General features: G+C 43.0%; 1 protein-coding gene and 3 non-coding genes across 5 annotated transcripts in view; 1 reads left to right on the plus strand and 3 right to left on the minus strand.

Moving 5' to 3' along the window:
• Positions 1-2,342: 2,342 nt before the first annotated feature.
• Positions 2,343-2,414, minus strand: TRNAE-CUC (transfer RNA glutamic acid (anticodon CUC)). The gene has a single exon. It is a non-coding gene; the product is annotated as a tRNA-Glu (tRNA).
• A 343-nt stretch (positions 2,415-2,757) lies between these two features.
• LOC137562762 (hepatic lectin-like) overlaps positions 2,758-13,762 on the plus strand; it is a 39,425-nt gene continuing 28,420 nt past the window's right edge. Inside the window, exon 1 of one of the 2 annotated variants that reach the window (XM_068274426.1) lies at positions 2,758-2,892. In XM_068274426.1, the coding sequence (XP_068130527.1) occupies positions 2,787-2,892 (106 nt within the window). In that variant the 5' untranslated portion in view covers positions 2,758-2,786. Of the gene's footprint in view, positions 2,893-12,407; positions 12,516-13,762 lie in introns of those variants that run through there. The other variant, XM_068274427.1, reaches the window with a different exon arrangement.
• Positions 3,831-3,903, minus strand: TRNAK-CUU (transfer RNA lysine (anticodon CUU)). The gene has a single exon. It is a non-coding gene; the product is annotated as a tRNA-Lys (tRNA).
• Positions 6,255-6,327, minus strand: TRNAK-CUU (transfer RNA lysine (anticodon CUU)). The gene has a single exon. It is a non-coding gene; the product is annotated as a tRNA-Lys (tRNA).

Consider the following 13,762-nt stretch of genomic DNA (forward strand, 5'->3'; position numbering starts at 1 on the left):
TCACAAGCCCAATCTGGGCTGGATCGCATGTTTTTTCTTCCCCCGGGGGCTTCACCGGCTCCGCAATTCGGGCCATTTCTATTTCCTGCCCCGGAAGTAGTATAGCCCATTTTACTCGTTCACTTCCCTGTTCCTGTACTTGGAACGCAGGGGGAAGTTGTTAATCATTGCGTGCTGCCGTACATTGAGTACATCGAGGTACGGCTGCGCACGTGTATTAGAGCACCGGAGGAGAGTTTGTGCTTGCCTTTGTCACTCGCAAGCCAAACCCTCCGCTTTAGTCACCGCCCATCAATCACTCCCACTCCTCCCGGCCTTCAGCCGCCGCCTCGCGTCGTCTCCACAAATGATCTTTGCTGGGAGCGCGCATCAGGCAAGGCGGCGGCTGTAGGGAGTGGGCTGAAGGGAGTGGGCGTGTATTAGGGCGGTGGCTGAAGCAGAGGGTTTGGCTTGCGAGTGACGAAGCAAGCTCAAACCCTCCCCCGGCAGCTAATTATGCATGCACATCCATACGTAACGTACGGATGTACGCTTTTGAAAGCTCCCTGCGCAAGCGTCCCATACGTGAGTAAGGATACTGCGCCTGCGTTCACAATCAAGTTCCGGGTCGTTGAGGAGCCCGACCTCGGGGTCGGGTCCCCGACCGGAGCTTACCGAGCTCAATAACTACATTTCTCGGGGGAACGGAGGGCGCGATTCACCTACAAAAAAGATTAGTTACACGCAGGCATGTATGTTTTACATCTCACACATTACCTGATAACTCCTTTAACTAATGCAGCCTGATTGACTGAAGCTTCTTTCCCTCCTGTTTTCCCCTTCTACACCTCTGTTCCTCTCTGATTGGCCAATATTTCTCATGCTGAGACAATGCACTTTCTATAGTGAAGGGCGGGCAATGCATACACAATCAGGCAGAGGAGAGTGAGGGAGGAAATGACATCAGGATTGGCTTCAAAATAGCCACAGTCAGTTAAAATGGGAAATGCTAAGAAGGATTTTCTTTTTTTTCTACTGTAGAAGAGTCACTAAAATCAAAACGTGGACAGTGCAATCAATACATGTTATGTAAGTAGAGCAAGTATTTATCTGTTTATATATGTGGTTGTTTTTTTCTGAGATAGTATGGCTGACAGCTCCTCTTTGAAGGTTGTTATGCTGTTGCGTATTTTTAGAGCAGAGAAGAACTACTGATGTTCAGGTCTGCTTTAAACATATTATCCCTGGTGGGAAGGGAGGTCTGGCTTCTCTCCTCCGTTTCCTAGGGCTTCCCTCTTGTTCTCCCCCAGCATCGGCAAAGGTATGTACAGCAGCAGGGATATAAGTAGAACCTCGCCTCCTTTAGCGGCGTATCTCCCGTCTGCTCTTGGCCTGTCTTAATCTCCTGCAAGTTACGTGTAATCACATGACGTGCAGGAAAACCTGTAAATGGAGAGGGCAGCTACTGCAGAGGATGGAAGTGAGACACACTCAGTTAAGGCTCTACATCAAACCAGTACCTCTGCCAATAAGCGATACCATCTTTGGATAGTGTTGGATCTTAAAACTCCTTATCGAATATAAACTAAGATATTTTATTAGTTTATACCTCAGGATTGGTCTATGCCTGGCAGGGAGAAATGAGAGGGATAAAAGTTATGTCTGTAGAGACACTACATGTCTGATTTTTTGACAACATATTCTCCAGAGACATCCCAGGGCAAGCCAGTCCAGGAGCAGAAGGACCAAGACAAGGGGGCCAATGTAGCAAACATTTAAGATTGACTATGCCAGAGGACCAAATCCAGAGTTCCCCCATGAGCATAGTGGGGAATAGTTTCTTGCCTTTACTTGCACACTGTCACTTTTAGACAGAGACCTCACCTTTTCCCTTTCATGTTGGCCAGACTACCTTTTATAAGGCATCGGATTGCACAGATTATTCTACTTTTCTTTGTATTGTGGCGATCTGCCAGCAGACCACCAGAGTCAGAGTTTTTGTTCATGGACATGCCAAAACTTAGATACACCCCCCTTAGGAATAGAAGTCATTTTGCCCCTCCATCTTGTCAGACTACTGATACATACATCAGCTGAGTTATTACTGACTTACAAAAGTTAGGACCACAAACCGTATGAGTAGTAACCATTTGAATGAGAGTGAATGGGAAGCCACCAGTCAATCCACATGTAGCAACTAAACCAGCAGAGAAAGAGGAGCTGTACTTGTGACACATCATGCTTTTATCACCACCAGCATTCCAGATTGTTCTGAGCATAACCTTTGAGTGCAGAGTGTTAATGATTGACTAAACCTGAGAGTGAGCAATTCACTTGTCGCTAGGGGGAAGAAAAGAATTGCTTTCCCTGACCGGGAATCGAACCCGGGCCGCGGCGGTGAGAGCGCCGAATCCTAACCACTAGACCACCAGGGAAGGTTACAGTGTGATTGTGTACTTCAGTTTCAGAGCAGCAGGAGAAATCTCCAGGCAGTTGTCATTTGCATTTCCATGCAGCTAAAGTTACCCAGACTGCCCAGTAAGCTCACAGATAACTCCTAGGAGTGTGTAAAGGGGCTGAAAGAGACCAAAACTCCTCTTTACTACATGGTATGCAAAACAAAGTATTTATGATTATTCAGGTTGAAGTAGACACCTAGTAAGTCCCGGAAACAATTTTGGTACTAAAGATAAGAGATATTGATTTTTAATAGTCACTTTATAAAGCTTTCATTACTTGATACAAGGACAAAGGAATTTACCTTTTTTCTGCAGAAAGAAGATACCAGTTCCGGCTGGAGAGGTAGAATGGCAGATGCAACCTTATTGAGGTTCTCTTCAATATTCTGCCTAAGAATCTTTTGTTCAGGTTCTGAAAGTGGGAACATACATCCAAAGGGAATTGCTGCTCCAGGTAACAGGTCAATCGGACAATCGTATGTTCTGTGAGGGGATAGCTGATATGCTCCTTTTTGGTCGAGAGCATTGAAAACTTTGTGATAATGAGCTGGGATGATATCCTGTAAGTCTCAAGTGCACCATAGAAGTACTGTGGATACTGAATTATCCTGGGAGCAAGAACTGTCACAATAGACTGACGTGAATGAAACCGTCCCGTTTGCCCAGTCAATTGTGGTATTATGGGGCCAGAAGCCAAGGGAGACCTAAGATTATCGGGTAGAGAGGGGATGAAGCAAGGTCAAGTTCTTAAAGGAGTTATCGGGAAAATGTAATAAAATAAGTGCTACTTACCCGGGGCTTCCTTCAGCCCCAAGCTCCCAGCATGTCCCTCGCCGCAGCTCTCCCCTCAGCCATTCGCCGCAGCTCCGTCCCGGTCCCCGGCGATGACATCAGGCCGGTCTTTAGGCACTCTAGCGGCGCTGTCAATCACCGTCACGTGGGCCACGGCGGACTGCGCAAGCGGTAAGTAGCACTTATTTTATTACATTTTCCCTGATAACACCTTTAAGGTTCTTTCAAAATGGTAGTCATGACAGGAGCTGATTCAATGGTAACTGGTCCAGGACTTATGGAAGAACCAGTGGATATGAAGAGGCTCCTTACGAGACCAGTAGTAGTAGTATCAGCAAAAGCAGAAGTGATTAAATAATGGATAAAATGGTAACGTAATACTATAAATTGTTAAAATTATAAAAGTGTTCAATGATTTTAGTGGTGACTACTGACAGAGCCCGGGCACCCCTATTAAACCCTATAATAACAAATTCCAGATGTGTAAGTTAAAATTGAAATGCCTGATAATTTTCCCTTTTAAAAATAACATGAAATATAAAGGCCCGAGCACACTTACAAAGTCCAATAGATGAAAAAACCATGAAACAAAATATATTTCGCCCAACGTGGGGCTCGAACCCACGACCCTGAGATTAAGAGTCTCATGCTCTACCGACTGAGCTAGCCGGGCAATTGGGTAATTGTTGAGTTACAAAATGATGTATACAGTCTATAGTACACTTATAAATTACAGTATATGCATAAAGGATATGATTTACACTCTCCTAAAGGATTATTAGGAACACCATACTTATACGGTGTTTGACCCCCTTTCGCCCTCAGAACTGGCTTTAATTCTATGAGGCACTGAGTCAACAAGATCCTGAAAGCATTCTTTAGAAATATTGGGCCATATTGATAGGATAGCATCTTGCAGTTGATGGAGATTGGTGGGATACACATCCAGGGCATGAAGTTCCTGTTCCATCACATCCCAAAGATGCTCTATTGGGTTGAGATCTGGTGACTGTGGGGGCCATTTTAGTACAACTAAAAGGTTGGTGGTTTTAGCCCACCCACGGATGATGCATTTTTACTTTTTCTTCCTTGCTGTCAAGGCTGCATTCTCCTCTATTTTCTTTTTTATTTATGATCTTTATTTATTGTATTTATAAAGCGCCAACATATTACGCAGAGCTGAACATTAATTTAGGTAATCTTTACATTTAGTTTGCCTGAGAACAGTCAGGAAACATGTTTTATACTGTTTGCTTTTTCTTATGTTATACTATATGGTGTTAACAAAGGCAACCTGATTTAAAGGGAACCTAAACTGAGAGGAATATGGATTTTTCCTTTTAAACAATACCAGTTGCCTGGCAGTCCTGCTGATGTCTTTAGCTGTAGTAGTGGCTGAATCACAGACCTGAAACAAGCATGCAGCTAATCCAGTCTGACCTCAGTCAGAGCACCTACTATGCATGCTTGTTCAGGGGCTGTTGCTGAAAGTATTAGAGGCAGAGGATCAGCAAGACTGCCAGGCAACTGGTATTCTTTTAAAAGGAAAAATCCATATCCTTCTCAGTTTAGGTTCCCTTTAAGAAGGAGCAATGAGAACGTCCCTGGTAGTGATGGGTGGTTTCCACTTCCTCCGCTTCCCCCACAGAGGAGGAATAATGTGCTGTGACGTCATGCAAGAAAGTGTCTGGAGCTCTGTGGAGACAGGTTTCTTTGTTAGTGAGAATGAATGTACATCGTTTCAGGGAACCCTTGCAATTCATTTAAAGAGACTCCGTAAAAAAAATTTCATCCGGTTTTCTTCCATCCTACAAGTTCCAAAAGCTATTCTAATGTGTTCTGGCTTACTGCAGCACGTTCTACTATCACCATCTCTGTAATAAATCAACTTATCTCTCTCTTGTCAGACTTGTCAGCCTGTGTCTGGAAGGCTGCCAAGTTCTTCAGTGTTGTGGTTCTGTGATGCATCTCCCCCTCCAGGCCCCTCTCTGCACACTGCCTGTGTATTATTTAGATTAGTGCAGCTTCTCTCTGCTCTATTATCTTTTACAAGCTGAATAAATCCTCCTCTGAGCTGGCTGGGCTTTCACATACTGAAGAATTACATACAGGCAGAGCTGTCTGCACTCTGCAGGAAGAAACAGCCTGACACTTCAGTGGAAGATAGCTGCAGAGGGAAAGAAACACACAAATTATCTCTTGAGATTAAAAAGGAAGGCTGTATACAGCCTGCTTGTGTATGGATGTATTTTCTATGTGTACATCAACCTACTTCCTGGTTTGGTGGCCATTTTGTTTGTTTACAAACAAACTTTCTAAAACTGTTTTTAACCACTTTTAATGCGGCGGGGAGCGGCGAAATTGTGACAGAGGGTAATAGGAGATGTCCCCTAACGCACTGGTATGTTAACTTTTGTGCGATTTTATCAATACAGATTCTCTTTAAGATCCCTAAAAATAGAAAGAAATTGGTTAAAGTGAACCAGAGACGAAGCATCCTCATGTATTTTACCATATACGGTATATCAGTGGGAACATTAGAGAAAACACCTACCCTGCTCTCTTGTTTTATTCTTCACTGTACAGCTTGCTTCTTATCAGCCCTGATAAAATTCCCGACTGAGCATTCAGTCTGGCTTTGCTCAGGAATCATTATAGCTGAGTCTGTCTTCTCTGATGTCTTTTCAAGCCCAAGCCTGCCCCCTTTTGGCTCTGCTCAGGAATCATTATAGCTGAGTAGTTATAGCAAAGCCAGACTGAATAAAATACATGACAGGATCAGCAGCATTCGTATCTCAAATTTTGGCAAGTCGAGGACTTCCTGTATTTGTGTGTGTTATGGAAATAGCTTCCAATTTAGAAAGGCAAATATATGCAACACACATAAAATATTTTCACTTAAACAGGGACTTGAACCCTGGACAATCAGATTAAAAGTCTTATGCTCTACTGACTGAAAAATAAAGGCCAGAGTACACTTACAAAGTCCAATAGATGAAAAAGAACATGAAACAAAATATACTTCGCCCAACGTGGGGCTCGAACCCACGACCCTGAGATTAAGAGTCTCATGCTCTACCGACTGAGCTAGCCGGGCAGTTATAGAATTGTTGCATACGTGCTATAGTTCACAGGTAGATTAAAGTTTATTCATAAACGGTATGATTTACACTCACCTAAAGGATTATTAGGAACACTATACTAATACGGTGTTTGACCCCCTTTCGCCTTCAGAACTGCCTTAATTCTAACATAGTAACATAGTTCCCATTCATTGATCTAAGTCCGCGGCAGATAGACCAACGGCTTCTTTGAGAAGCTGCGATCGTTCTGAATCAAAAAAAGTTTCCCTCCCACACCAAAAATTACCCACATAAAATTTTTAATGAAAAAAAAATTACAATAAAAAAAAAACATAAATAGTTACCTAAGGGTATGAACTTTTTAATATGCATGTGAAGAGGGTGTATTACTAATATTTTTGCTTGTAAATAGTGATGGACACAAAACTAAAAAAATGCACCTTTATTTCCAAATAAAATATTGGCGCCGTACATTGTGATAGGGACATAATTTAAATGATGTAATAACCTTGACAAATGGCCAAATAAAATACACAGGTTTTAATTATGGTAGTGTGTATTATTTTAAAGCTATAATGGCCGAAAACTGAGAAATAATGCATTTTTTCTATTGTTTCTTAATATTCCTGTTAAAATGCATTTAGAAAAAAATAATTCTTAGCAAAATGTACCCCCCCAAAGAAAGCCTAATTAGTGGCAGAAAAAAACAAGATATAGATCAATTAATTGTGATAAGTTATTGGCGAATGAGTGGGAGGTGAAAATTGCTCAGATGCATAAGGTGAAAAATGACTGAGGGCTGAAATGGTTAACCACTTAAGCCTATCTGGACGAATATGTTCATCCAGATAGGCTGTGCTGCTTGTAGTGTGCGGTGCGCGCACCTTTAAAATTATATGAACATTCCTCCCTGCTGAGTATGGACAAGAAACTGAACTTCTGCCTTTACGCTATCATAAAAATCTTTTCAACTTTGCAATTTTAAAAATAAATTTACAGAACCATACAAAACAACTTTTGGATATTTAACAACCTTTGGACATTTTTTATTTTGGTTCCTGATAGTTGTCCAGTATGTGAGAAACTAAAATACTTTGTATAAAAACCACTACATAAATAAGCATGGGCCCATTTCAATGGAAAGGAGTAGCTAATTACACTTTAACCAGCACTCACCAAGTTAAGCTTGGTGAAGAAGGGATCTGTCTCTCCGCCGTAGGCTCAGGCAGTCACTTTGAACAACTATCAAAGAAACTGTTTTTCTGTAAACCCCACATACCTATAGGGCACAGGTGTTGAACTCCAGGCCTGGAGGGCCGGATCCATGCCAGTATTTAGGATGGAGTGAGAAAGAGAGGAATGTGTTCTACCTGATGGACCACACCTTTCCTAATTCAGACCCCTCAATTAATTTGAGCTGTGTCAAAAATGTGTGAGGACATCAGTCATCGAAGGACCGTTTTGACATCCCTGCTCTAGAACTTTTAGCCAGCAACACTAGAAAGCTTTTCAGAGGTCCCTCAGCACAGCCTGTGTGAAAAAAAATGCCTTGTTTACCCAGCTGATTCTAACAATTCTGTGTCAGCATTGCGTGGGGGGGGGGGGGGGGGGGGGAGCAGAGATGAACTGTAACCTGGCTATAAACTGGTTATTTTTCACAGCGAGGCAGAGAGAGATAGAGGCAGGATCAGGCACACAGAGCTGCTGCAGCTGATGCTTATTTACACACATTTGAAGCTTTATTTCTGTTTCCTTTTCATTCTGAGCACATTTTACTCACAGAATTACTGCTGGTGAAGATTGTTTCTGTATGTGTTGGACACAGTCCTCCATAGTAATGCCCACAGTGAAAACTGTTCTCTGTAAATGTCATTTTCTTCACATAAATCATGAACAGTTGAAAATAAGCCCTTGTATTGTTATTTGCTAGTAATTACTGGAAATACAGTATATGTTGTATTTAGAATTTTAGTTAACTTTAATAGTGGTCATTTCAACTGGACCTGAACTCTTGCTCAGGACAGAAGGAAAACATAGAGAAATGCACCCTGTATGTATTAAGAGAGTTTAGCCTGTCTAATTCCTCCTCATCTGTGACTAATCACAGTATAATTTGATCTCTCAGCTGTGTCAGCTCAGGAAACTCCTCTGCTATGGCAGAGCAGCTAATTTGTAAACACAGAATCTTAACAATTAAAAAAGCCACATTTCAATTTGAATGGGTGCATGCATGCTGAACTGCCATTAAGTTCATGATAATTGTCCTTTCAAGAGAATCTGTAGGAAAAAGAAGTGCCCCATAAGGTACTTACCTCGGGAGGAATTAAGATCCAGAAGTCTCCCCCATCCTCCGCAGTATCCCTGATCCAGCACTGGCTCCTCCCCCAAAAATCCACCAACAAACTTGTCAGCAGATGCACGCAGGCGCAGTAGTGGCTGCAGCATACGGGGATACTTACCTTTACGATCCAGTGCAAGCACAGTACCATCTTCCCCCTTCGGGCCTGTAAAATGTACTCTCGCTTATTATACTTATTTCGTATATTAATGCCCAGACACTTGAGGTCGTTTCAAAGAGTTTAAATAAAAGGGGGTTTTATTTACAGTCATACATATGTACAAGTTAGAGCACACAAACGGTGACTCACATAATGGCTCTATATACCCTATGCACAGTCACACACTTGCATTAGCTGAGCCCCTATTCTTTCCCACAGTCCATGTCAGCATTCCAAGAGAGAGAGAGAGCTTCCCAAGCATTGTCTTATATCTGGATACCACAGGTATAGAGACACCTCCTCTGTGTTCTACATCAATAGTTCCTGCCCTTAGCAGCTGGGGGGAAGGAACTTGTTGTAGCTAGTCCCCATGGACCATTGTTGACAAAACCAGACAAACTGGCTTCTGTAAGCTAGGAGTCCTCTGCTGAATCATCCATTGCCGCTCGTCGGGGGCTGGGCATTGACGTCATTCCTATACAGCTATTGTGTGGCTGTAAACAGTCATTTACAGTATGAAATACAGGCCTTTGTTTACCGCTCAAGGCTTATCAAAAGATTCCCTGTGTATAGCATACAAAGTTCAATCCATGTAGGCACATCTGAAATAATTTTCAACTCCAACAGGGCCCCACACAGAAATAGATTTGTTGGCCATATCTGTCAGTGTATGGCCACCTTAAAGGGATCCTAGCAGCTTTTTTTCTGCAGTTTGTCCTGGTTTCTAATAGCTTTAGGAGCTGCAATCCCCCCCCCTTCCCTCTGCCCTAATTTATCCAGAGGAAGGTTTGAAGGTAACCAAGTGTTACTTCTCTAAACTTCTCTAAACTGTTTAAAGCAGGGGACCCCAACTGCCGGTCCGTGGGGCGTTACTACCTACCCATACTGGGCACTATAGCTGAAATGGACACTATAACTAGCTGAAATGGGCACTATACTAGCTATACTGGGCACTATACTACCCATACTGGGGCACTATGCCACCCTCGCCCTATTACTGGGGCAACTATGCTAGCTTATGCTGCTGCACCCAAAGCCCCCCCCCCCCATAACCCGCAGCGCTTGACTGTCAACTATCACACCAGGACACACACACACACACCACCACCCACCCCCCCCCCCCCCCCCCCCCCCCCCCCCCCCCCCCCCCTCCGGTCCACAGAGAAAAATTTGGTCGGGAAGCGGTCCCCGGGCCGGAAAAGGTTGGGGACCCCTGGTTTAAAGCACAGTGTCCTACCTCCCCTGCTAATAAAAGCTTTTGGGCATGATTCACAAAGCTTTCCGGTTAAATTATCTCACCTTACAGTGGGTTGCAAAAGTATTCGGCCCCCTTGAAGTTTTCCACATTTTGTCATATTACTGCCACAAACCTGAATCCATTTTATTGGAATTCCACTTGAAGGACCAATACAAAGTGCTGTACATGTGAGAAGTGGAACGAAAATCATACATGATTCCAAACATTTTTTACAAATAAATAACTGCAAAGTGGTGTGTGCATAATTATTCAGCCCCCTTTGATCTGAGTGCAGTCAGTTGCCTATAGACATTACCTGATTGGTGCTAATGACTAAATAGAGTGCACCTGTGTGTAATCTAATGTCAGTACAAATACAGCTGCTCTGTGAGGGCCTCAGAGGTTGTCTAAGAGAATATTGGGAGCAACAATACCGTGAAGTCCAAAGAACACACAAGACAGGTCCAAGACAGGTCAGGGATCAAGTTATTGAGAAATTTAAAGCAGGCTTAGGCTACAAAAAGAATTCCAAAGCCTTGAACATCCCAAGGAGCACTGTTCAAGCGATCATTCAGAAATGGAAGGAGTATGGCACAACTGTAAACCTACCAAGACAAGGCCGTCCACCTAAACTCACAGACCGAACAAGGAGAGCGCTGATCAGAAATGCAGTCAAGAGGCCCATGGTGACTCTGGACGAGCTGCAGAGCTCTACAGCTCAGGTGGGAGACTCTGTCCATAGGACAACTATTAGTCATGCACTCTACAAAGTTGGCCTTTATGGAAGAGTGGCAAGAAGAAAGACACTGTTAACAGAAATCATAAGTAGTCCCGTTTGCAGTTTGCCACAAGTCATGTGGGGGACACAGCAACCATGTGGAAGAAGGTGCTCGGGTCAGATAAGACCAAAATGGAACTTTCTGGCCAAAATGCAAAACGCTATGTGTGGCAGAAAACAAACACTGCACATCACTCTGAACACACCATCCCCACTGTCAAATATGGTGGTTGCAGCATCATGCTCTGGGGGTGCATCTCTTCAGCAGGGACAGGGAAGCTGGTCAGAGTTGATGGGAAGGATGGAGCCAAATACAGGGCAAACTTGGAAGAAAACCTCTTGGAGACTGCAAAAGACTTGAGACTGGGGTGGAGGTTCAACTTCCAGCAGGACAATGACCATAAACATAAAGCCAGGGCAACAATGGAATGGTTTAAAACAAAACATATCCATGTGTTAGAATGGCCCAGTCAAAGTTCAGATCTAAATCCAATCGAGAATCTGTGATAAGATCTGAAAATTGCTGTTCACAAACTCTAATCTGACTGAGCTGGAGCTGTTTTGCAAAGAAGAATGGGCAAGGATTTCAGTCTCTAGATGTGCAAAGCTGGTAGAGACATACCCTAAAAGACTGGCAGCTGTAATTGCAGCAAAAGGTGGTTCTACAAAGTATTGACTCAGGGGGCCGAATAATTACGCACACCCCACTTTGCAGTTATTTATTTGTAAAAAATGTTTGGAATGATGTATGATTTTCGATCCACTTCTCACATGTACACCACTTTGTATTGGTCTTTCACGTGGAATTCCAATAAAATTGATGCATGTTTGTGGCAGTAATGTGACAAAATGTGGAAAACTTCAAGGGGCCGAATACTTTTGCAACCCACTGTATTTACTAACTCACAATTTATCTCTCCCTAAATGACTTAACTCATGATTTACCTCTCCTTACCTCACTTAACTCATGGTTGTGCTCTCCTTATTGACCAAACTCATGGTTTAGCTCTCCTTATTTAACATAACTCATGGTTTAGCTCTCCTTATTTAACATAACTCATAGTTTAGCTCTCCTTATCTATTTAATCTATTTATCTCATGAATTATCGCTCCTTATTTGTTTAGCTCATGCATTAGCACTCGTTACAGTTAAGGTGAAAAATAAGTAACCTTTTTGAATCAACCACTTTGCTCATTGCTACTCCTAATTACAGCAGTCCTCTGCTTGCTTTTTCTGCGGACAGCAGCCTGAGGAAATAGGGTAATAAAAGCCTATAACAAATATCTAAATGTAAGCAGAAGAGGCAGAATGGGTTTTTCAGTAATGATTCACATTGTTGGCATGTATTTTTAATGTGCTATTGAGCTGCCATGGGGGATAAAAATGCTGCCCGGTTCACTTTAAGTTCTCAGTGATACCAATATGCTGATTCTATCTGATCTACTGATTCTGGGTGCTGCATGTGAAGTTTCTCCTAAACAATTGTTAAGAGCTTTTTTTTATTAATCACTTGTCAGGAAATTGACAGTTCCAGCGACAATGAAAAACATGTTTTTCCTGTGTTTGCACAACTTCCTCTTGGTCAGCAAAAATGATACACAGAAATCACTGTACTTAAAACATCAGCATATCTGCTCTGACCATAGAATCGGACAGCACAACACTAGAAAAGAGGATGAACTTATCAGGTAATACCTTTACTATTTTCTTCTTGTTCATTCTACATTTGACTATAGCTTTGTACACATGTTTCGAGCCTGGTAACCTTGAGGCTCCTTCAACATATTGTGTGGACATAAAAACCTACTGCAGCGCATCGCACTGCACCATTACAAGCAGCTTGGTCCCTGCGGCAGACTGCAAAGAGAGGGAAAACTCAGTGACCCTGCCCCCGATACGTCTTAGCCAGTAACATCAGAAACGTCTTACCCCCCAGTCACATAAACACTTCCGGATGTGCTCCGCAATACCATTGCCATTGGCTTCCATTGCGTCATATAACGCTCACACCGTGCGGCAACACGCTGCAACCGCTGCGTCAGCCAGACTACTTCCTTTGAGCCGCACCCATGAGTACTGTGGCATGGTGCACAGACATTTATGGTCGCCGCGATGAGCTGCAGGGGGAGACTACCGTGACTTGATGCGGTAAGTATGAAATGGGGCCTGAAATGTACTCTCAAAACACCTGTTCAGACAAACCTATAATTTGCTGTAGGTACCATTGGATGGTGACTGCCTCATCTGCTAACCCCTGTGTCTCCTTTTCTAATGTCTCAAACCCACCGTCCTCTAGATTGTAAGCCCACAAGGGCAGGGACCTCCACCTAGTGTTTCTTATTGTATTTCATGATATGAACAGATACCAGTACTGGTGATTTCTCAAACCACACATCAATTATGTATGTATTTGTATTGCTGGATTGTACAGATTTATGGGCTTGTGTTTGTGCTGTGTTTAGCGCTACGGAAGATGTTGGCGCTATATAAATAAAAAACAATCGTTTTACGCAGCGGAGATAAATGTTGCCTGGGGCAATGTTTCATAATCACTTTGGGGGAAAGTTTACCCACAGCCTGTGTACAGAAATGCTGCTGGGCTTTCCAATGAATAGTCTATCCAGTTGGGGTGGGGGTAAGAAGCAGATGTCTTACTGTAGCCCACTTCTGGATTTACAGTACAGATCAAGTAAGAGGGGCCTCATTCACAAGCTAGATAAACCTTGGTCAAGAGTGTTGTCCTGCATCTACACTGTGTACAGCTTTCTCCACAATGTCATGTGACGTCATCTACTGGCCACATACTGGCAAATTTGTCAGATCAACAGAATTTACCTACAGTCAATGCAAGAGGTCTAGAAGGATAACAAGGGGTGCAGCTTCCAATGGACCATCAGAGTGTATACAACCAAAAAAAAGCAAAAGTGGAAGCACA

The sequence above is a fragment of the Hyperolius riggenbachi genome, chromosome 3, assembly GCF_040937935.1.
Source record: "Hyperolius riggenbachi isolate aHypRig1 chromosome 3, aHypRig1.pri, whole genome shotgun sequence".
Classification (NCBI taxonomy): domain Eukaryota; kingdom Metazoa; phylum Chordata; class Amphibia; order Anura; family Hyperoliidae; genus Hyperolius; species Hyperolius riggenbachi.